The 25,977-nt window shown below is 36.3% G+C and overlaps 1 protein-coding gene across 5 annotated transcripts in view; it reads left to right on the top strand.

Annotated features, from left to right (window-relative positions):
• Gtdc1 (glycosyltransferase like domain containing 1) overlaps window positions 1-25,977 on the top strand; it is a 352,841-nt gene that overhangs the window by 151,778 nt on the left and 175,086 nt on the right. For 4 of the 5 annotated variants that reach the window (XM_028752204.1, XM_028752205.1, XM_028752203.1 and 1 more), the window contains 2 exons: window positions 16,698-16,865; window positions 23,159-23,332. The exons of the other annotated variant lie outside the window; for it this stretch is intronic. In XM_028752204.1, coding sequence (XP_028608037.1) covers window positions 16,698-16,865; window positions 23,159-23,332 — 342 coding nt within the window. The remainder of the gene's footprint in view (window positions 1-16,697; window positions 16,866-23,158; window positions 23,333-25,977) is intronic. 5 annotated transcript variants of the gene reach the window in all.

Genomic DNA, 25,977 nt, shown 5'->3' with positions numbered 1-25,977 from the left:
TAAGGAAATCCTCTAAGGCCAAGCATGTGTCAGGGTTCTTCTTCATGGAGTCCTAGACAGATCATTGTGGGAGGCTGTGAAGGTGAAGCCTGGTTTGTGTTAGAGACCTCAGGATTTTGGAGATGCCAAAGTTGTGGTAAGATTTACAGCCAAGGAGAGATATACAGATCAGCTGTGAAAAGAGCCCATGAGAGAGTAAACAAATCTAAAAGGAGTTGTAGTTCTGAAGATCACTTTTTTTCTTTTGTTGTTAGAATTATGTAATCTGCTTTTAAATTTAAATTTACAGACTACAGTTCAGAGATTACCATGAGTCTCAACAGAGACTTTGAACTTTGACTTTTAAATAGTTCTAAGAATGATAGACTATGAGGGCTTTTGAAGTTGTACTGAATGCATTTTTGCATTTGTAATCCAATGCCAAAAGCCTAAGGGAGCCAGACAGTTCATCCAGAAATAATCGAAACAGAGAAATAGTGGAATTAAATTACATCATAAATTTAATGGACTTTACATATACCTACAGAACATTCTATGTAAACACCAAAGGCTACATACAGTTCTTAGCCCATGGTTCTTTCTAACAAAATGACCACATATTTGGTCATAAAATAAGACTCAACAAATACAGTTGAATTGAAATCACAGTCTGCATTGTCTCTGGTCTCAGTGGCATAAGGCTGGATAAGCAGGAATAGAAACTGTAGGGAGCACACAAACATAGGATAACTAAACATCCTACTGAGGAATATTTGGTCAAGATGAGTCAAGAAGAAAATTAAAATTTTGTAGAACTGAATGAAATGAAAACAGGATACACCAAATATATGGGACACAATAAAAACAGTCGTAGAAGAAAATTTATATCCTTAAGAGTTTGTGTCAAAAATATTTCTAGAAATCTCAAATGAATAAATTAATCTTGTGTGTAAAAGCCTTGCATAAACAAGGACAACATTCCAAGAAAGTAGATGTGAAGAGGTTATCAAAATAGGAGCTGAAATTTAAGAAATAGAAACGAGTCAAAAAAATGTAAGTAATAAGTGGCATGTATTGGCTTGTTGAAAAGATAAAAGATTGAAAAAAATATGGACACATTAAACAGAGGAGAGAAAATAGAAATTAACAAAATTAGCACTGAAAAGGGAAGCATTACAGCACACATTGAGGAAATTTAGAAAATCACAAGGATGTATTTTAAAAATCTATATTCCCTCAAACTGGAAATTATAAAACAAATGGACAGATTTCTAGATATATGTTGCTTACCAATGCTGAAGAAATAAATCAAGATGAAATAAGTAGACCTCTGACAGCAATTGAGATTGAAGAAATAATTAAAAATCACTAACCTAAGGCAAGTCTTGATGGGACAAGCCTTTATTTAATCCCAGTTTTGGGAGACAGAGGCATATGTGGAGGCAGAGACCAATGGGTATTTAGGAGTTCTAGGCCAGTCCTATCAGCATAGCAATTTCCAGACATTCTATAGCTTCAAAGTGAGACCCTGTTTAAAAGACAACCAAATGTACATATTAAAGGTATATTCCCAAATTCATTTTATGGAGCCAGTACCATCATGATACCAAAACTACACAAAACCTATCAATACATACTCACAAGCATATGGGCTCCTCTCCCCTCCCCCATGTTTCTTCTGATGATCATGGATACAAAATTTTTCAGTAAAATACTTAAAATCTAATTAAAGAATTCATCAAAACTTTTCCACCACAATTTAACTGTGTATCAGGGATATAGAATTGGTTCAATATAGTCAGATCTGATCCACCTTATAGACTCAAGAAATGAAATTACATATCACTGCATTATCTGCAAAAAAGGCCTTACAGAATCCATCATTCCTTCATAATAAAACCTGTGTAGAATTTAGAAATGCAGAGGACACACCTCATCACAATGAGAACAATATACAGCAAGCCTACAGCCAACATCCTTCTAACAGAATAAAATTCAAAGGGTTTCCTCTGCCAGCAGATATATGAAAGGGTGTCTACTGGCCCACTTCCTCTTCAGTTTAGTGGTAGCAATTTTAGTTAGAGCAATAAAAGAAGTAAAACAGATAAAGAGGTTGCAGATGGCAAAAGAAGTCAGAGTTTTTGTTCTTTTTTTGTGTGTGTGCAGATGATATCATTCTATACACAAAAGATTGTTAAGACTACCAAGAATCCTCTCACAACAGATAAGAACATCCATCAAAGTAGTAGAATACAAAATTAACACAAAAATAAGTATACTTTTCTTTTTGGTTTATTTTTGAGATTTTTAAATTACTTAGAATGTTTCTCCCTTCCCTTTCCTTCCTATGAACCCTCTCATTTAAAACATTGGCTGGAGCTATCATCATCTCACCATTCAAATTATACAACAGAATTACAGTAATGCGTCCAGAGTGGAACTGGTATAGAGACAGATTTATTGATAATAAACTAGAGTTAAGACTCAAAATATAAGCCGTAGTCTCTTACCTTATTTTCAACAAAGATACCAACAATACACATTCGAGAAAAGACAGGTTTTTACCAGATTGTGCTGGTGAAAATGGATACCGATGTAGGCATAAACTTTTGCAGTCTACTTTTTAAGGGTTCAACCTGTCTAGCCCACCACCCAGCAGAGGTAGTGGAAGAGAAAAGTTATTAGGCTACAGGCTTTCGGGGAAGAGGACTTGTTCAGAAATAGTTCTTTGGCGGCAAGATCAATCTTTTTTCTCAGCAGTTCAGTCAGTAGCAAACACCAAATAAGACTCAGCAGCTGCAAACCAGTCTTCTAGGCAGGCAGACACTACACACAAACCAGCAGCTATAGTCCAGTCATTTCAGCAGGCAGACACCTATGCCAGATGAACCAGCAGCTGCAAGACTAGCCAGCCAGCATGAGGCGCTGCTGCAGAAGTGACACGCTGTCATAGGAGCCTCAGGAGCAGTTTGGTGCTGAGTTTCTCTTATTATCACAAGTTGAGCTCAACAGCCCACTTTCCTGGCCAGCTGTTGTGAGGCATGCCTTTCTGAATGGATGTGTGTTTTCAAAAGATGCAGATTACTCCAGTTTCATTTTAATACTGTTAACCTCTTAACAGAATACCTTGCCAGTAACTTTAACTCACTCATATTTTTAGCACAAAACTGCACATTTTTCTATCTTTCTGTGCTAAGCTTTGGTTTCTTTAACTGTAGAACAGAAGGAGAGCAGTGAGCCCTAACTGTAACACAGCCTCTATGCTATACTGCCTTTGGTTTTTCTGCACAAAACAAAGCAGTCCGTTACTTTTTTTTGTTCAACCACTGTCAAGTTTTCAGATGCCAGCTGAATACAGACAGTCTGTAAACATAGTAAACACTAATGGCCACTAGTGTAGTTCCCAATAGAGTACTTGTTCCCCTCTGAAACTCAATGAGCCAGGAGTCCACTGGCTACATTTCCTTCAGCCTTCTGGTTTTCCAAATTATCAGCTGAGTGGGGCAGCAGTGTTTGGTTATAACATTGTAGGACTTTTTTAGCCCAAAGTTCCAAACTCTTGCACATTTCTTCTACAACTTTCAAAGATGAATGAAATGGTCAGGTTCATCACAACAGTGACCCCCATTCTTGGTACCACTTTTCTGTGTTAGGTACTTTGACAAGAGAATGCCTGAGAAAAGCAATCCAAGAATTAAGTGTAGTTTGGCTCATATAGTTTGATTTTCCAGTCTTTAATGGCAGGAACAGCACACTGACAAGATGAAAAAACAGCTGGTCACTCTACAATCAGGAAACACTCTCCTTCAGTCGAATACCTAGCCCATGGGCTGTCACTGCCTGTTTAGTATCTTCCTACCTCAGTTATATCTTTCCAAAATACCCTTATAGCCAAAGTTTTATGATTTCAAATTCCATCAATTGCCAATCATGAGTAACCACAGAATCCACTAGAGCACTTTGCTTTATAACCCATCAGTGATTTCATAGTCTATGATAGGCATTTAGAGGAAGATCCACTTGATTCTACCATGGATCAGGACATTCTGTCTGCCCTCAAAATCAATGACCTCAGGTAGTCTGCCTTAAATATTGATTAATGCAATTACTCAGTAGTGTATTTATATACTGTAAACATTTTACTAGATGGAGATGTTCTGGTTAGTCTTAAGTCAGCTTGACTGGAGCTAAAGACATCTGAGGGAGGAAACCTCAGTTGAAAACAGCCTGTAGGCAAGCCTGTAGGGCATTTTCTTAATTAATGATTGATGTGGAAAGACCCAGACTGCTGCTCTGGGTGCTCTCTCCTGCACTGGCAGTTCTGAGTGCTATAAAAAATCAGTCTGAGCAAGCTATGTGGAGCAAGCCAGTAAGTAGCACCCCTCGATAGCCTGGGAATCAGTGCCTGCCTCCAGGTTCTTATCATGTCTGAGTTCTTGCCCATAGAAGATGAATTGTGTGGAAATGTAAGCAAAACTCTTTCCTCTACAAGTTGATTTTATGTTTCATCACAGCAACAGTAACCGGAACTGAGAGAGGACATCACCATATTATTGCTCTTTAAAGGAATGCAGACTACATTGTTTTCAAATACTTTTCATGTGACAGCAATTTTGTTTTCCCCCTACTGCTGTTTAAAATGATATTACTATATATTCTATGTTTAAAAATACAGGGATTTTTTTTTTCCCGAGACAGGGTTTCTCTGTGTGGCTCTGGCTGTCCTGGAACTTACTCTGTAGACCAGGCTGGCCTCGAACTCAGAAATCCACCTGCCTCTGCCTCCCAAGTGCTGGGGTTAATAAGGGGATCTTTTTAAAAAGAAAATTTATAAATGCTTGCTAAATTAGCTATACCTTAGAGAGTAATTAGGTATAAGGATTACTTACTTTGGGAGATTTTATAAAAATTCTGTTGTATAATAGCATATATAAGTGCATTCTTTATTCAAAAAAGTAAGTAGAAATTATCTTAGTTTAAGTAATTTAAAAGACTATAGATTTGGTATTAAAAGTTTTATTGTTAATACTTTATTTGCTTTAGATTTGACTAATTTTTTTGTATGTGTAACTATTTTAACTGCATGGATGTTTGTGTATCATATTGATGTGTGGTGCTTATGGAGGCAGAGTAGTGTCAGATCCCCTTACACTGGAGTTACAGATGGTTGTGATCAGCCTTGTAGGTTCTGGAAATTGAGCCTGAGTCTTCTGTAAGAGCAGCCAGTGCTTTTAACTGCCAAGCCAACCTTTCAGTCCCAATACTGTTCAAATTATAAAACATGATGTAAAATTACTTGGTAGAATATTTTAATATTAATTTTGAAAATCCATAAACCCAAGACCTATAACTGTATAACAATTCTTCCTATAGTCTTTCTGTGTGTCTAGTTGTATAATATTATAATAATGGTATATTTATAATTTGTTCTTTGGTAATTTTTCATTTTATTTTGTGTGTGTGAGCACTTTTACATGCTCAGAGTACAATGTGTAAAATTCTTTCTTTTCACCACATGAGTCCTAGGAATCAAACTTAGGTCATCTTAACAAGCTAGATGGTCTCTGACTGTCTGTTGACTGTCTGTCTGTCTGTCTGTCTGTCTGTCTGTCTTCTTTATGAGAGATGTATACTATAGCCCCAGCTAGCTTTGAAGTCATATCAGTCTTCCTGGCTGGTCATGAAACCATAGTAGTTCTCATGACTCAGCCTTCCAAGTGCTGGAGTTACATATGCCATCATAATCCATTTCTTAATATTATGATTGAATCCCACGATCAGGATAGAATACTAGTTATCTGTTTTTCATAAATTTACATCTAATATACTAGGCTTACTTTGTAAGGAATGCCATATACATTAGTCATGAATAGGAAACACTGTTTTTTTTGTTTTGTTTTTTTTATGTATTCTGTCTCTTCTCCCATATGTTGTTTCTTATTTTCTTCAGTTGGGTATACTCAGGCCCACTGATGACCCCTACTTACTGGCTAGGACTTATATGTTACCTGAGCCATTGTTTCCAAACCTCTTAGTTGGTATGACTTGGAGTTGACTTTATCTATTTGGATTCCTGGTTTCTTTCAGATCACCATTCCCTCTCAAGTTCCTCATCTTTTAAATTCGCAGGATCAACTCCAGTCCTTTCCTTCTTGTCTCTCTTTACCTTTCAATTCCTAGTTAAAACTGTTGCATCCAAATGATTGTTTTCTATTCTTTTCTCCCTGAATTCCTTTGCTTTGTCCTGTGGGCCCTTTTTGTGGGCTTGGTTCCTCTTTTCTTCTTACCAGTTCAATTTTTCTACATTGAAGCTTAGTGTATGATCCATGTACAGGACTTTCAAGGCCACTTCCTAAATTCTGAGTGAAGCTTGTTCTTGGAGTTTTAAGTAATGTTTCACGCTTTATTCACTGGTTGACCTAGCATGTTATTCAAGTTGTATTCTTTGAAACCACTATCTCTTCTTGGCCGTTTTTCATGTCACATACTTCTGGTGCTGTCTCTGTAGGTGTGTATTTTTCTCTGGGACCATGTATCTGCTTGTTGCTCTGCTTTTTCTTTTGTCTTCTTTCAAGAGGCCTCAAAATAATAGCAGATTTTTTTTTCTTGAAAATTCTTTGAATTACTGAGAATGAAATAAGAATTAGAATGAATGTAACTACTTTTTTTTTTATTTAATTCACTGATTTTTATTAGATTAATCCAAATCTTTTATTTGAATGAACTGTTCATCACTCAAATCAAAAGGAACAACCATCGGTGACATGTCTATACATCTTTGTGCTGTGAAGACTTGTTTCAGTAAACATTGTATGTAGATTTAATTTCATATAACACATGGAATAAGAGTCCACTTATACAGACTAGGTTAAATGTAGAGCGGCCTACATAGAAATTATGGTGGGCTTTCTTTGAGTTATTTGACTTACTGGTGAATTTTCACAGCTTACTTGGTCCTTACATCATCTAATAATTGGCCTATGATTTTCTTTATATATATTACATAGTAGTAGTTTGAAGGCATTTCCACAATAAAATCTGCTTACTTACTTGAGCTATATTTTGATATTTTCTTATTATCCAATTGGACTAAAGTTTTAAGTTTATAACTTGCATTAAATAGGATAGAATACAGCCATAACAATTATTTTTAAAAAGCTTTGATCACCTCTCAGAACTAGGGACATTCAGCTCCTAACCCACCGCAGACATACATATAAATCTCCGTGTCTCTAATAGGGTTAGAAAACAAAACTCCTCTTACTGAAATATCACATTTAAACATTTACTTTTCTGTCCCCATTTTAAGGAACCACTGTTGCTATGAGGACATTGAAAAGGGCACTTTCAAGGAAGTGTTTGTGAATTCTCCCCTAACCTCCAAATGAACAACTATCTTCCTGGCATTTGTCTTGGGAAATCTCTTCTCTCACTGTCCTTTGTCTCTGAACTTTTCTGTGCTTACATAGTACTTAATTGTGTGAGTGCAGTTACTTCTTTCTTCACTTCATTTGATCTCTTTTTTTTCTGCTACTGCATATTTTGGAGCCACATTTGAATTGGAGTTCAGCTGCATGGTGACTAATTGGTTGGTGACAGTAATGCAGTTTCATTTTATAATTTATGTGATTCTATGTTACACTTGTACGAAGGAAAAGTGGCTCCACCTTCTCTCCAGTATTTGAAGTCTGGGGACCATTTTGATGTTTTCTCTTTGATAAGCTGTAGGAATATGTGTTGGTTGAACTATTTTACTTATTTAAATTTATAACAAGGTTAAAATATAGTTGAAAGAAATTGCTTTCTAATCACAGCTGATATATGTATAAAAGGTGAGATTAATTTTTAAGTGGATGTCTTTTCTTGATTTTTACATTAATCTTTGAAGGTAAATCTATTTTTGTCTCTAATTTTCTTTATTTTGTGTTATTTCTGTACTCTCTCAAATCCACTTGGTCTCATCTGAAATTGTCTAATCTTCTACTTTAATGTTATTACCCATTCATTCTTCATTTTAAAAGCCAGAGATGCAAAACTCCACCCTATATTAATGTAATTTTACAGTTAAGATTTTATGTCATAGAAGTATAGACATTTAAAGTTACAGCTCCCAGAAGAATCTTATTTCAGTCACATTGTATAAACTGATATTAAAGTTGAAGTGTATCATCATTACAATAATGTAAAATACTTATACATGCATGAGGACACAGTTATAGTTGTTTAGGGAACCATAATTTTGCATTTTCTGACTTTCTTGCACATATAGTTTCAGCTATAATTTTAAGTTAGTGCATTTTCTTCATTGACTCTAAGGTAATATATTTGTTTCTGTTATCTTAAATATAAGTTTTTGTTGGATTCATTTTTCCTCTTCTGCATGTCTATAAACCTGTACTCATATCTGATATCTCTACAAAGGAAAAATTCTGTACAAAAGTAGTTTTAGCTTCATGTATGGTTATATTCTCTCTGCACCCCCTTCTCTCTCTCTCTCTCACACACACACACACACACACACACACACACACACACATACACACAGACACACACATACACACACACACTCACACACACACGCATATACTCACTCACACATACAAACACAGCCTCACACACTTATGTTGCATTCTGGCACATTATAGAAGCAGGTATCATATCACTACCTGCTGTTGAAAGTGTTGATGATACTGAGTTATTTATTCTATCTTTTTCTACAGTATCCAAAATCGACTTGGGTACTTTGACACATTTTGGTTTCTTCCATATGGATACTTCATGCTGGCAGAGTTGCCAGATGCTCAGGGTTTGCAATAATCTTAGTTTTTTAAGGGGAATTCTTGGGGAGAATCTCGCTTTGTTCCTTTGGAGTGATAAAGTACGAACATTTATTTGAAAATAGTTTTTCAAAGCAAAGAGTTAGTATGAAAAAGTTACTAGTCTGTCTCACTGGAGTATATGAACTTTGGAGACTTACTGAATCTTACTTTACTTACTTACTTACTTTTACTCAAATACTTGGTGTCATATTTAAAATGAGTAATAGTAGGACTATTTTGTAAATTTTGGGATAAACAAATTTAAACATCTTTCATCATTTGAAATATCTCAGGTTTGCTGTCCCATAGTTCAACTATTTATTTATATTTATTTCCAAAAAGCGAAGTGCAGCATGCCAATGTAGTTTAATTTTTTCCTTATTAACTACACAGACTCGTATACTACACATATGTTTGCATATGGTCACATATATGCTATACATAAATATGCTCATATATGCTAAATATTTGTTCAATTAATAGAAAGTAGACATACATTACCCAAGGTAGTTTTTTGTCCTTTATCTGGGTGAGTACAGACTTATACCCTCCTAATTTTCCAACACTTTTAACTGTTAGTGCACAGTGAACTATCTTTCAGGGCCTATTTTTATGCCAAAATTTGGATTCTTTTTTTTTTGCTTCTACATATTTCTTTATACTTGGACACTGTATGGACAGATAGATAAAAGAAAGAAACAGTCCACCCAACGTAAGCAGGAAGCCTTCTTGTCTGTGCTATACATGGATAACCTGACATGGCTTAGACAGCACATGGTTTGATTGCCATTGTATGGCCTGTGACACATGGCTGTCAGTAATGTGACTCTTCAGTGGAGTCATTGAGAGATTAAATAATTTGAGAGGTAGGTGTAAATTTGTAGAGTCTTTTAGTTCATAGTTTTACTCATGTCTAAGTACAGTATGTCCACATTTAGTGAGACAGAAACCAAAGAAAGTATTTGTTAGCGGTTCTTGGCTGAATAGAAGTTTTTTTTTTTTCCTCATGTATAAACAATTTACATCAAGAGTTGAAGTTGTTTGTAAGGTTGGAGTTAGGTAGCCATACTTAAAAACCTTTGTCTCTGCGCTAGCCTGGCCTCACCTTTAGCTGGTGGACTTCAAGCAGCCTGCTGAATTTTGTACTCAGTCACTTGGTATGGAAATATTGAACTCTTTTTTTGCTATGATATATTTGATGACTTTGATATATACTGTGATGTAATAGATTAGAAGAAAAGAAACATGTTTCTGAAGTTACCATGTACTTTAGATTGTGCTAAATGACTTTTATGCTTATATTAGTTTTTCTGATACTATTTTGTAGTGTTTTATACATTTCACTCCCCATATCTATGTAACTATTATCTGAATTTACAGATAAAAAAAGAAGTCAATTATTTGAGTTGCTATTGAAAACCAATTAAAATGATAGGGTTTTTTTTTTTTTTAATAAAGTTTAAGTAGGTATACAGACTTTCTTCATTTCCAGTTTATTTTATTTGGTCTTGCAAAAACTGGCTTTTGATTATTTCCTTTTTCTGACATATACTGAAAATTGAAATTACAATTTTCTCATGAAAGATTCAGGAAATCAATGTTTATAAAATGTTTGTCTTTGAAGGAACAATGTAAATGGTCACAATCCTGGAACTTATATTTTCAGCTTTATCTGTTGGGAACAATGAACTCTATTAGTAAATATCTCTAACATCTCTTGAGTATCTACTATGTACAGTATACTTTGTGACTTTGACATATGTAGTAATTGTCTAAGAGATACCATTGAAATCAAAGTGATATGCAACATAGAATCACTAGTCCTAAATTATTTGTGGGATGTCCTTTTTCAAATGGTATACACCAATTTCAGAAAAGATCTAGAAGAAATATCTTAGATTTAGCAAAGCAAAATAGTATTAATAATCCAAGGCAGTGATAATGTCTATGAAAATAGCAAAAAAAAGTTATAAATCAAATGATAAAAAAATGTAATAGAATAAAGCATTCCAGGAAACATGTTTAGGGCCTGGAGAGATAACTAGCAATTAGGAATGATTTCTGCTCTTCCAGAGGACCTGGGTTGGTTTCTAGCACTAACATCAGGCATCTTGCAATGTTCTATAAATCCAGCACCCAGGGCCCCACGCTGTTCTTGCTTTTGTGGGCATCTGCACTCCTATGTTTGCATGCATATACAAAACTTAACAAAACAACAAAAACCCACTTTAAAACAAGAAGTCAGATGTTCATACACAATGAAACAATGGGATTTTAAGATCTAGTATAGAATGAATCTTTAGATAGTATCTTAGTTTGTGTTGTATCGCTGTAGTAGAAGTGACTCAGAAACAGTAGAGCCACTCAGTTGTTCCAGTTCTCCTTACCCCTGTGCAACTGTAGAAACAGCTTAGTTGATATGGACATAAGCAGTTTTATTATTGCTGTTTTGAGTATTTTAATTTCCAATGTGAAACAAATTCCAGACCTAAATGTTGAATTTTCCCCAAAGCTGCTGTGTATCTTCCTTTCCCTTCCTCACTGTCTCAGGCATATATGACTTCAAGTTCTCTTATCTACACAGAGTGATAGTGTGGCCTTACTGATTAGTATACATGTAAACAACATTAGTAGTGTTATGACTGGACTTCTATCCATTAACTTGGATCTCCAGTCATCTCAGTTTATAGTGTTTAGCAGGGAACACCAGCGATTCTTCAGTGGAATGAACTAAAGGGCAAAGACCATTCCAATATAAACTACTATGTTGCTATTAAAGAATAGTCATCAACCAAGATGACTTGATTACAAGATGCTTTGAATTACAAGTATTTCACATATTAATTATTTTAATTTATGGAACTAGAATGTTATATGAAGTGTTCCCAGAACACTCCATAAAATGGATGTCTTTGAATGTTAATTGACTGATTTCTTTAAAACCGACAATCACAAATCCCCAAAGATGACAGAAATTATTATTATGTTATTATACATTCTTTATCTTTATACCAAGTTGACACTCAACTTTTCCCATGAATTGCTTTTCTTTGGATTTCATCTTGAATACTTGATATATTAGAATGATAAAATAGAAAATAATACCCTGAAATATCATTAGGAACTCTAAGAAGAAAGTAATGAGCTCAATGAAAACTGACATCAAATAACATTTTCTCAGATTGTGTTGGGTCTTGAAGTATAATGGGGCATGGATATTTCCAGACTTCCTCTTTTAATGGTGGTACTGATGACTACATCGAGCACTTTGTACAAACAACCAATTAGGTTTTTTTTTTTTTTCAGTGTCATTGGGGAAATGAATGAATGGCCTATTCAAAGTTAATTAAGAATTGTTACGAAGAGGAAAGAAAAAGGAGTCAAGGTGTGCCATACTAGGGGAGCCATAGAATACTAACGTAAATAACAGGTCTGACATGTCTCATCATAGAGTATATATACGTGAATGGGAGGAAACAAGGTAACATAGTATATTGGAGAAACATTTAGAAAAGGCAGTTAGTAAACCAAGTGTAACCTGTGAATAGATATATTTGATAATTTAGGCATTTAACTAAATCTTCAATTTTTTTTCTATTGTATAGTCCTCACTTATAAGCTGGCATTTGCTTATATTCAGCATTTCTAAAGCTAATATCTTTATTTCTGTACTGTTGCCACCTATTATTTATTTTTATCCTTATGTTTCCTTACATGTCCACTGCCCATCAGCTTATGCAAGCTAGAAGCCTTTAAGTCATAGGTAGCCTTTGCCTTTCAGTAACCAAGCCAGGCACATCTCTTTTATCTGTTCACAACGTTAGCCATTCTTTTATAGCCCAGTGCTCTGTCCCGTTCACTTCCTTGGGATTTCAGTAGGCTGACTTCTTTATTGGAATAGGCACTGCTGATGTACATGTCCTTATGTAAGCCTTTGCCAGCACTTCTGTAGTCCAGTCTCTCACGAAACATGTAGTGAATGAGAGGAATAATGCTTTTCCAGGTTAATATCGTTCTTTATATACTTTAGTTTTTCTCTTTCTCAAGCAAAGATTATAATGAGTAGCATTGACATAAAAATATTGAGTTCATTCTAATTTTAGATAACTAAAAGTCAGTATTGAAAAGGTAAAATAAAGGGTGTAGATACCGAACAGCATGGCCATGCAGCTGCTCCTTTACTCCTCAGAGCTGCGCTTGCCTTGTCATTTAGTGCTAGCTCTCTTCCCCTCATGGTCCTCTCTCCAAGCTCACTAATGACATCACTGTAGTCAAAGTGTCTTCATTGCGGCTGCTGTGTTGGTTTTTTTTTCTTCTTTCTGTCTTCCCATCATTTCCCACAGCAGAAAAGTAATTAGAGAGAAATTGTCTGGTATGTAAAGTACTCTTAATTTTTTTGGTCAAATGTGAACATTAAAATAATTCAAGTATAACTTATATTAAGGAAACTTCAGCATGTATTACATACTAGAATATATTTAAAAAAAACTTGCTCTACTTAAAGATATTATGATGTTCCTGTTAAGACACTAAACTGAAAAATCATGCTGTAGAATTTTATTTTCGCATGTGAAGGGACAATTTCTTACTATACTGCCTAGGCTACGTCTAATTCACTATATAGCTCAAGCTGTCCTCAAACTTGGAGTCATCCCTCTGCCTCCTGAATGCTGAGATTACAATCATGCAACACTGTGCATATCCAGAGGTACTTTTTGATATAATCAAACAACATACTATTAATAGCTAAAAGCATAAAGTAAAACTCTGCACGTTTTCTATACCTAACTGCAAACTGAAAAGAAGGAAGCACTCCAATCATTTTCCTACTTAAAATCTTTCTAATAAAAATCTTTCAGTCTCTTCTTTCTGTTCTTTCTGTAAAATAGTCTGTGTTTGTGTCTTTGAAAGGTTCATGTACTTTTTCAGTCTCATCCTTTTCCAAACTGAGCAAAGTCCTGCGTTGTCCTTGGTTGTGGTTCAGTTCTCGAGCTAGTTCTTTCCTTTTGTTTACTTTTACTGTCTAGTGTCCACCTACTACTAAGTTTAGAATCTCGCGGAAAAAAACAAAACAAAACAAAAACCTGTAGGTGACATACTCACACACTCCTCCACTGAAGAATTCCCATCCTTGTCCCCTGGCACGTCACTTAGCCTTCTTTAATGTCTCCGTATCATACTGTATGTAGCTTCCTGGAGATTCTCCATGGCTTATCTCTTGTGTACCACCTGCTTTTGCCCCAGATTGCCCAGAATGAGGTTCGGAGTGACCTCTCTTTTATGAAACCTTAGGCCCTGCTGATGCACTCCCCACACTCTCTAATTAGTTTATAAGTTATTGGTTTTATTGGTCTACCCAATCTAGTGGGCACTCAGCAGAGAGAATGGGACTTAATCGAAAAAAGCAACTTCTTGCAGGAGAGGTTCTTGCCTGATTTATGTTTATACAGCTTAATATTTTTTGGTATGTGCACAGTTTACAACTAATAAAGTAGTACTGTAATCTAGAAAAAAAAACGAAAAGAAAAGAAATGTAGGTAAGTGATACTTGCTGGAGGAAGTTCTGCTTGGTGACGTGATAGGTGACATTTGGTTTATAGTATTTAAAAAGTGTTTGCTTGAGCTGTCGGTTTAATCACCAGGAGTGGGGAAAACACACATTGTCCCATTCCAGAATTAGCCCACAGATTAAAGTAAGCTAATTAATGTGAACTTAGAAATCAGATTTTCAACATGCAAGTCAAGAGACTGTTTAGGAAAGTCAGCTATGCATGGAGTTATGTTTAGGCACCATGTGTGAAGGAGTGTTAGATGACCCATTTAGATAATGCAGCCAATCGCCAGTTGTAGCTATTCAATTCAGTTATTTCGAATCAGTTTTACTTGTTAAGTACTCATCACTGGATGTGACTGGTCTTGTGTTGTGAGTTCTAGTTCTTCTCTATGATGAAGAAGAATACTGTATATCCATGCTGTTTGCATCTAAAAGGTCATACTCATATGCTTACAGTGATTATGTGAATTTCAGCATCTTTATATAGAAGGCAGAGAGAGTGAAAAATTTATGGCTTTTATTCAAACTGAGCAGAAAATAATAAATTTCATTGTAAGAATGAAACAAAAAAGGAATGCATATGGATATGATTCCAAATTTCCTGATTGATGTTAATGGGCTTATAATATTGAGTCATTTTGGTTAAACAATTATAATAGCAACTTATTTGTACTTGGGCAAAGTGGTAAGCTAATGTTCCAGCCATTAATTTGAGTTCGGTAGACATTTTAAATACAGGTTTCTTTTACAGAGATAAAAGTTCCAATTTAAAGCTCTTTGGTGATCTAAAAGCAGTGTAATGTGGTAGTAGCATTGTAATAAGTACAAATCCAGCTTATACAGTGATTATAGTTTGCTGTGTTTATGAACCTTTGCCCAACTACTTTCTCTGGGCATGATGTTAATTTAAAAATATTAAGCATAAAACCTTGTGAGATCTTCCTGCTTAGATAAACTGCACAATGTAACTTATGCTCAAACAGTAGCTGTCAAAAGTATCTTGTCCATGTGGCTTTTGTTCTCACCTATGGCCTTTCCTGCCAATATCCACTGAGGATGACAATGTACAAATTATGAGGCTTTATTGCTCAAATGGTACCTGAGGCAAGATGAGCGTTGGTAACTGAGGGAGCTCCTGACTGAATGATGCCTTTCATTGTGTAATGATCAACTTTTAAAGATTGATAGTTTGAGTCAAAGTAAAAAGTTTCTGTGGATTATAACTAGCTACATTCTTTTTCTGGGTGTTTTTGTTACAGGGTGGTTGTTGTTGTTGTTGTTGTTGTTATAACTTGTAGTTTTTGTTACAAGTGTGATTGTAAGGAAAACTCAGTGTTTTGCATCTCGACTTTTTATTATTAATTTAAGAGGGTTATCTGCATGTTCTCACCTGTCCAAGTGTTACCCCTTCTTATCCTTTCTCTTTACAAATGAGGTAGGCAGCTCGTCAGGGGCCATTTCCCTGGAATCTAAATCTCTTAGTACTCCTTTTATGTCTGTTCCTCTAATGCTGTGTATATGACTCACTCCATGAGAGGCACTCTGCATCCTCCTCGGCTGTCTTGATCAACATTTCTGTTCTTCTCAGCTTGCTTGCCTCTGTCACACAATAGACATTTTAGGAGAGAGGGGGGGGGCAAATAAGTATTTTATTATTTATAAACATGGATAGATAGACTTCCAAGACTTTTCTACAGTCAACCCTTTATCAGTTTTTATTTGATTTATATAAAGGGTTTTACATATTTAGTGCCAGCCATTATTAGTCAGTAATACAGAAAAAACATATTTTTTTTTAGTCTAAGGATTATAGGTTACTTTAAAAGGGGCATTGAAAAGACATGCCAAGAGAAAAGTCCATACTACATAAGTATATTTCACGAATCAAAAAAGTGCTTTGTCAAAACATGAACATGTACACCTCCTGCTTTTATATTGAATTTCAGTAGATGGTTACATAAAGAAGTCAAGTTGTAATGAAACTACGGCAGAGTATTCCCCAGCCAGCCTTATCTATGTTCCTTTTGTCCTCAGATAGAACCTTTCTTGCCTTTTTCAATAAAATCTAGCCAGTATTTTTTCCCTGTTTGTTCTTTTTCTTGTTCCTCAGAAACTGACCTGAGCTGAGACCAATGCAATCAAACTTTTATAGTTCTTAACAGTTACTTTTTAAAAGATCAGAACCATGCAGTACTGCTTCTGCATGGTACTATATAGCAAGCAATTATTTATATGTCCCTACAGTGATACTTGTTTCTTGGGGTGGAAAGAGGAAGGAAGAGAAAAGAAGTCAAAGTGTGGTCTTGAAGTATGTTTATAACAGTAAACCTTTATTTCATTCCTAGGATCCTCTTTGCAAGCTCAGTACTCAACCTGACTGAACTGGTTGCGCTTCGGCCTGATCTGGGAAAATTGAAAAAGATCTTGTACTTCCATGAAAACCAGTTGGTATATCCTGTCAAGAAATATCAGGAGAGAGATTTTCAATATGGATACAACCAAATTCTCTCATGGTAGTTATAGATCATTTAGTCTTTGCCATCTTTTATCCCTTTTTCTCAACACAGATTTTTTGGGGGTGAGGGATGCATATACATAGGCCAAACGAAAGCTATGGGTCCCTTCTGTCACTTTCTGCCTCTTCCTTTGAGCCAGAGTCTCTCCATAAATCGGAGGCTTCTGTTTTTCTTTGCTCTATTTGAAACCATCAAGTCTCAGAGTTCTTTCTATGTTTACCTTCATAGGAAGCGAGGTTATAGGTAGATATGGACGCCTAGCTTGATATGTGGGTCCTCTGATTTTGAATCAATTTTGATTTACTGATGATCTATTTTTCTACTCCCCATCTTTTCCTTTTCAGATGGTTAGTTAGTAAATCTTGAGGTCATTATAAATTTATGAGCATATTAAGGCAAATATAGGTGCTTAAAGATTTTTTCCCATAATATTATGTGTATTTCTGGAAGATTTATAATGTCACTGCTATTCTTTTAAAAAACTTTTTAAACATAATATTTGTATAGATCCTTTGAGAATTTCACCCGTGCACCATGATCACCTTTGTATGCTATCCTTCTCTGCTCTGCCCTATATCCTGTGGCCTATCCCCCAGAAAAGATCAGGGAAGAAAATCAAGTCCAATTTGTGTTGTCTATATAGTCATTGGAGCATAGACAGGTTCCTGGTGGCTAGACCCCTAAAGAAAAGCGAGCCCTACCGCCTTCCCTGGTAATAGCTATTTATTGAGGAGAGCTACATTTCAGCATCTGTATCACATTTTTTTCCCAACATAATATTTTGTATTGATTCTTTGGAGATTTCAAATCTTATGGCCCTATCACATTTACTTCCTGGTCTTTCCCTGTCCATTGCCTCTGCTCTTTTGACCTCCCCCAGTCCCCTCAAAAATTCTGATTTGTGTTGTTTGTACACTTCCTGGAGCATGCTCTAACTCTCAGTGTCCTACCCCTTGAGTAGAGCTGAGTCCTTCCCCTCCTACACCCCTGCTGGAAGCCATTTATTATGGAAAGTGATATTTTACTACATCTTATAATAGTTTGTAAGAGTTCTCTCTATGATGTCTTCCTGGTTAAGCTGTTACTATTTTTGAGAGGAAGAGGTTAGGGTAGACATAGGGATTTTCATAGAAGTGTTTTCTGTCTCTCTTTCTCAACTGTGCATCTGCAGTCTTTGATGACACTGCCAAAGTAGTTTTTTTATGCTGTAAGATCTGCGAGAGGAGAGTGATTTCCACATGGCTCCTGGCCTCAGCACAGACCACAAACAAGACTCCTAGTTACAGTAGGGCCATGGACCCAGACAAGGCTCCCTGATATAGCTGGGATCATGGAACACTGATATGGATTCAGGCCACAGCATAGCCCATGGACAACCATCTAGGCTTCAGTGGCAACATGGGCATGGACGTCAACCAAACCCAGATGCAGTAAGACCACAGATTCAGAAATGGCTCTCTGCCTGGACATCACCATAGACATAGGTGGCAGTGCATACCACTAAGATCAGTATTGGCCCCAGCAGCAGCATGGCCCATGAACATCAATCATCATGGCTTAAGGGTGCAGCACAGACCCCGTCATCTCTGTAGCATTTGGTGGTAGCTTGGGCCATGGATATCAATACAGACCCAGCTGGGGTAAGACCATGGACTCAGAAATGGCCTTTAATGACCACACAATCCAGATAATGGATAATATCACCATGGCCCCAGATAATAGCACAAGCCACTTACATCAATGTGTCCCCTCCCTGTAGCCTTGTCCCTGGACATCAGCATGACTTAAGGTTGTGGCACAGACCATGGACATCCATGTGGCCTTCAGTCGTGATTTCAGGACACCAACATCAGCACAAACATGACCTCAGTAAGACCACATGTCCCGACATGGCCTTCTGCTCCGGTGGCAGAGCAGGCCACTCACATCACTATGATACGAGCTGGTGATAGCATAGACAGTGGACATAAGCATGGATTTAGGCCTCAGTGCAGGCCATGAGCATCCATATGTCATTAGTTAATGACATGGTCCTTGGACATCAACCCAGACCCTGGCAATATCAGGGCCACTGACATACATATGGACCTCAGCAGTATCACAGGACACAGTGGTCCTTTGAGGAATTTCAACCTACAGAGTGGATTGTTCCTCATCTCAGGTCTCCATCATTGCCATAAGGCTGGAGTGATCCGAAACAGCCAGAGAGATCCTTGAGAGCTGAGTCTCGTCGTCTGCTTAAGCAACAGGCTGCTCCACATAATCCTGTTGACCCAGTAGACAACGGCATGACCCACCATCGACTTTGGCCTCCTTCCTGCCTATCACCGTTCTTGTGCTGCCTGGCTCTCTATACAGCACATTCACTGCTCTGCTGGACCGTCCCTCCCATCTCTCTATCTCCTGTTCCTTCCTCTTGGAAGGAAGAGGCATTTTTGTCTCCCCTTTACTGCAATTTTGAAGAATCCTCTTCTATGATTTCCTGTCTAGGTTGTTACTTTTTTAGAGGGATTGTCAAAGAAGTCTTCCATATTTCTCTTCCTCAACGGTAAGTCTGTAGTCATTTGGACTGCAGAAGAAGTTTTTTGTATTTTATAGTCAGCAGAAGTACAGAGCATGGACTTCCTCATGGTATCTGGCACAGCACAGACCATGGACATCTTCCTGGCCTCAGGAGTTAGAGTGGCAGTATGGCAATGGACACCAAAATGCATTCAGGCAGCAGGACAGACCACGAATATCCAAATGGACTTCTAGGGAAACACAAGCCTCAAACATCAGTATGGCCACTGCTGCTCTTTTTATAAAGTACATACATAAACCAATCATCTAATTATATGTTTTTACTATTTTATATAACATTCAAAATAAAAACAGTTGACAAGGATCTTTAACCCCTGGTTCCTTAACTTATTTAAATAATGAAAAAAATCCAACAAGTTCTTTCATCAGGTACTTTCACTGTATTCAGCTAAAATTTAGTAGAAAAATAAAAATCCAATAGATTAAGTGATTTTGCAGCTTCTACATTTTGGTGTTTTCATTTATTTATTTTTGTTTGTTTATTTTGTTGCTTCTATTACAAAAACTGTAGAAACAGTGAATGTTCCAGTGTTTCTAATCTCTTCTCCCACTGAAGCTTCTGAAATGACAGCCTGAAAATACATATTTCAAAGTGAAGTCCTTGTCTGTTGTTACTCCAATACAGTTTCCCCCTGATGCTTACTGAAAGAAGTCCCTAACAACCCCACAGTAGCTTCATTGCAGTATCCTGTTGCATTGATACATTGGCCACATGAAATCGATTTGGAAGGGATTGTCTACATGTTACACACCTTCCTTAGTAGCTGTTAGATTTAGAGAGTCATAATGTGTTTGAAAAGACCTTGCTCATCTGTCCTTTAGTGTAGTTGACGTAGAAAAACAGCTATATGGTACTAATTTTGAGCATTTTGCAAATGTTTTTCTACAGTCATTTTTACAGGCTGCTTCAGTTGTGAAGGAATAGGGCTATCAAAAGAGTACAAGTGCTCTAGTCAAACATCTCATAAAAAGTACCCATTCTAAAATTCATAGTAAAATTAAAATGCTCCACTTTATCTTAAAGTGGCAACCAGAAAATAAGTTTTAAAAACAAAAATGAGAGGCTGGAGAGATTGCTCAGTGATTGTGAGCACTGACTGCTGCTCTTCGAGAGGACTCAGGTTCAATTCCCAGCATTCACATGGCAGCTCACACCTATCTGTAACTCCAGTTCCAGGGCTCTGACAACCTCACACAGACATTCATGTAAATACTGATGAACATAAAAATAAATAATGTATTTTAAAATAATTAAAATGAAATTGCCTTGTAGTTTATCAATATGTAAAACATTGGTCTTGTTTTTGTGATTATTGAATTAGTACCGTATTCTCTTTCAGATACTATGTTTTTATTACCATGAGAAACCATAAGGGAGGAATTAAGCATTTTTCCCTTTATGGGTGGTCTTAAACTTAATGGAAGTTACACCCACTCATAACAGGAAAGAAATATGTGAAAAAAAGTATATTTCTGTAGTCTTTAACAGCATAGACTAAATACTTTAGATTAATGGTAGTTGGATTATATGTCTGTTGTGGGTAAATATTAAATAAAAAAATTAGCTCCCTGCCCTCTCCTCCTTTACAGATACTTCTTTCCTCCTAAGGATAGAGACCTAAAACTTGCATATGACCTTTCAGGATTTCTCCTTTCAAGAGTATAACTAATAGACAAGTTTGCAGAGAAATAGTTGCACTACATCATCATTTGGCTTCATAATAGGAAAAAAAAAGTCTCAGTTGTCCAGAGAAGAAATAAGAATGTCAGCAAGCAGTCCCACTCCAGGTTTTCTGAGAAGTATGGTTTCTTCTTCCAATGTTTCTTCCATGTTCCTGCTGACTTGTGTGTTCCTTGGCACTGACAGAGTTCTTTCTGGACTGTCTGACAGTTCAGGATTTTAAAGATGACCAACATAAGCTGTCACCTTAAACAGAGGTTTCACTAACTCTTACTTATGAACACATGCTATAACTATATATTATGACCCGTTACTCACGATTGCAATATATGACATATGGTACAAACAGACTAGCTGTAATATTCAACTTCTCGTATATTACTGTATTTGCTTTTTTTATTGCTTAGTTTTGTGTCAGCACTTTTGTTGATATCCCTTTGTAGTATCTCTGTTGTTATTGCCTCTGTACCCCACATTTTCTCAAGTTAGGGACTAAAAAGCAAAGGCAGTTTTTTTTTTTTTGCATAGGAATGACAAGTCAATGGGTCTTCTGATGGTTTTTGTTATGTTTTTTAATAATAATAGCAAACCTTCTTTCCTTGGTAGTTATGTTGTAATCTAAGCTGAAGATTAGCTGTGGCATTCATGTTTTATTTATAAGCTCTACTTGTTATGATACATTCTTTATAATCTAATAGACATGCATTTTTTTCAGTCATAGAGATATATTAATTTTAGGATGAAATAAAGGTATCTGTTTTGTCATATCCCTCCTTATGGATTTCGGTTGCTATTGATAGATAGCATGACAGATAGCAACTCAGGGTGGAAAGAGCTTATCTCCTTATAAGTCATTAAACATCATCCAATTCAGTGAATTCAGAAAGACATTCAACTTGAAGTAGAAACTGAGAAACATTGGTTTGTTTCCAGACTTCCTTTTACACAGCCCAGGCCCACCTGCCTAGGGGTGGCACCACACATAGTGGCTTCACTCTCTCAGGATCAATTAGTAATAATTAGTAATCAAGAATGTGACACAGACACAATGTGCATGGCCAGTCCGATGGAGGCAGTTCTTCAATTCACGGTCCCTTTTTTAGGCATGTCAAGTTGACATGTAGTTGTACCAAAATAAGCCATCATAGACATTTTCAAGAATCAAATCTTATTCAATCAGTTTTTTTCATGTTATACTTCAAGATTTATTTAACCTACCCATTGCTACAGTTGGTGTTCAGACTGGATTTAATAGACATTAAGGAAACTACTTGTATTTTTATGTGATCTAAAACCTGCTTTGACATTTTTTTCAACAATATATTTCATATTTTAAAAAATATTAAGAGAGACAGTTAATTTGTCTAAATCATGATAGTACTTTTTTTTGCTTATTTCTAAAGATCAACAGTTGTGGTCATCTATACTTTTTAAATAATAAATCCTAATAATGTGTATATCTAGATCTATTGCACTATTTTTTTTCTATTTTGATGACTATTCTAAACAGCATAAAAATGAAATTAATTACTATCACCCCATATACTAAAATACAAACCATAAATTTCTTAAACAAAAGCTTAAACATGAAACAGACTTTAACTAAATCATGTTCAGGGTTTCATGGACCCCATAGGTAAAACCTTAGTGACCTTCCTCAGAGACAGTGAAGAAGTCATAAACCTTCTATCCTCTGTAGTAGAGTATACAGAGACATGATTGGGATAGCTGTGCTCGGTACTGATAATGTGGGAAGTTTATAGCATCTAAGGAGATAGACATTAGTTTAAAGTGTTATGTTATTTCATTCAATTGTCTAATTTCTCTCTGGGCTGTCTTACTTAAGCCACTAACCCAACCTTTTATGATACACTAAGAACTAGCATTTCTGATAGTTGTGGCTTCATATATATTAATGTTAAGTATGCTTTGCAAACCTCAAGTATAGCATAAACTCTAGGTAGTATGCAGAGGTCTTGGGATTATCAAATAATTTGTAATGAATTTGCAATTATTTTCTTTACAGTTTGGTAGCTGATGTTGTGGTATTCAATTCCAATTTTAACATGGAATCATTTCTTACTTCTATTGGAAAATTCCTGAAGCTGATTCCTGATCACAGGCCTAAGGATCTGGAAAGCATTATCAGACTCAAGTGTCAAGTTATTTATTTTCCCATCAGATTTCCTGATGTAAGCAGGTCAGTGTGCTTGACTGTGTTTTCCATATTTTATCATAAATCAAATGTGTTACTAGCTTTGACTTTTCAGTATAAGTATAATTAATTAGATAATTGAATTCTCTCCATAATGTGATTTATAAAAATTTTTGACCATCATGTATCCACTCTTATCAGTGAGTCATTACTCTAGATACTGAGGTATTTCTTTATTTACTCTTAGTTATCTACCAAAGTAGGGACCTTTAGATTGTCACACTTACTGTTTTATTTCTCTTTTGTTTCGTTGTTATATTGTGGAGGTAATGGTGAAGCATATTCCATAAGCTTTGCTTTCAGCATAGGCCCACTGCTTTTAATGCATAGTAGGAACTCCTTTAAGTAAATCGGTGTTAAATGTAATTTTTGATGGTTTTAGTTTCTCATTCTAGTTTCTTAGGCTTCTTCATTTTCACAGTCTGTGTTACTTTATTGATTACCTAAGCCTTCCCCATTGGGCTGCAGAAGCACTAACTGTTATTTACTTTCTGATACTGATACTTTTACAACATTTGTTATGAGACTCACCTGGTATTAGTGAATGATGTTGTACAAAGGGAACATTCTGGAATTCCTTTTCATTTTCAGTTGAACTTAGAAAAATATTTTCTACCACTGAGTATTTCTTCCTAGTGAACAGAAAGTTTCCTTTACTGAGACTTAAAATAGCTTAGAATTCTGCTCTTCTGTAATCGTGTTGTTAAAGGGCATTTAAGAATTTCTGAGTCTCTGTAAAGTTACTCGTTATGTATATTATCAGTGTTTCTCATTTAGTATTGGATAGCCACCTGGTGAAGACTATTCCACTGTCAGTGCTTGTTAGTCGCCTGGAGCTCTGTGTGTAGTGTTGAAGGTTCAAGCACCTTCTCCCACTCTGTTCGTAGTATCTGTTCTTATCCATGTGCAGCTCATATCTAGGCAGTATACATATATGCATGTGGTAGTAAGTCAGGAAAAAGAGGCCATGAATTTGAAAAAGATCCATAGTGGTATATGGGACAGTTTGCAGAAAGGAAAGAGAAGGCAGGAAAGATGTGACCACAGAATAGTCTCAGAAATAAAAGAAACATTTTAAAAGGAGAGGAAACCTTTACTGCTCTCTCTAAAATGACATAATATCCACAGTACATCTCTACACTCCTCACTTGACCCAGATTTTGCTGTAGGATAATATTCATTACCTAGTTTTAAAGTTTATTTTTAAAATGCTTTGTATACATTTCCCCTACTTTACTCAGATCCCTCCTGAACTTCATGTTCTCCCTTTCTCTGTCTTGCTTTCTCAATTAAAATAAGAACTAAAATCAAACAAAATCCAACAAGACTAAATAAATAAAACTCTAGACAGAACAAAAAGCTTGCAAGCATATGAGCCCATAGAGTATGATTGATGTATTCAATGCCACTGCATTGGAGAAGACTGATTTTCTCTTTCCCAGCAGGTTATCAGTTGGAAATAGCTTCTTGGTAAGGAGTAGGACTTTGTGTCCACTCTCATTTTCCATGCTAGGATCTTATTCTTGTTTGAACTTGTTTGCAGTCACAATCCCTGGAGCCTATGTGTATATCAACTGTGTTGTATCTGGAAGATGCTGTTCACTTGAAGTCATCCACCACCTCTGGTTCTTTCTCTCTTCTTCTTTATAGATTCTTGAGTCTTGAGTGGAAAGGCTTGATAAAGACATTCTATTTAGGGATGAGTACTTCAAAGCCTCTTATTCTCCGTGCATTGTTTAATTGCGGGTCTCTATTGGTTACCATGTACTGTAAGATGTAGAATCTGTGATGAGGGCTGATTGAGGATCAGTGGGTGTCATTTTATTACTGGGTTCCTTCTACAGAATAATGTGGTGGGTTTTACTCTAGGGCCCATGACCTTCCTAGTGTCAGATTCTTGACTCCTTAAATTCAATAAAAATGAGTTGATGACTGCTGTAACATTTGTGCCATATTGTACCAGTACTTTTTGTAGGCGGGTGGTAGCATAGGTTGCAGGGTTTATAGGTAGGTTATCTTGATGAGTCCGTTTTCCTTCTCCTATAGCATGCAAAGCACCTTTCAGCACCATGAATGATAGTTGGGATTAGTCTTCTAGATGGGCACCTGTTTGTTTTTTGTTTTTTCTTTTTAATGTTTTATGGTATAAGTAAACTGTGTTTTCAGCAATAGGATTTACCGTCAGGTTGTACGAAGTAACCAAAAGGCCTTCGTCTGTAGCCTGCAATGTTTGTTTGTTTGTTTGTTTGGCACCTGTGCATGCACATGGACATGGTGAGGTTGGTGGTGATGGGGTGAGTGGATGGTCTCCCCCTGTAGCCAATAACTCAACAAGGTATAATCCAATTCCACTACTGGGGATTTTGCTTGGTGGCATGGATGGAACATAAGTTGGGGGAATTGTCTTCCCATTTATATGGTGACTCCATTTAAATTCCTTTCATATCTGTATATTTTATTTAGGTAGTTTCTTTGGTGGTAGGTTTCTATAAGGCTTTTCAAGTAGCCTTAGGGTTAGTTGTCCCTTCTCATACTACCCCCTTTACCCTGTCCTCCCATCCCTAACCCCATTGAATCCTCCTATTCTGATTTCCCCTTTATCTCTTTATAGTACTATATTCTATTTTCCC

This window comes from Grammomys surdaster, unplaced genomic scaffold (assembly GCF_004785775.1).
Source record: "Grammomys surdaster isolate TR1022 unplaced genomic scaffold, NIH_TR_1.0 125888, whole genome shotgun sequence".
Taxonomy (NCBI): Eukaryota; Metazoa; Chordata; class Mammalia; order Rodentia; family Muridae; genus Grammomys; species Grammomys surdaster.
The sequence above is the reverse complement of the archived record's forward strand: the minus strand, read 5'-3'. Positions and strand labels throughout refer to the sequence as shown.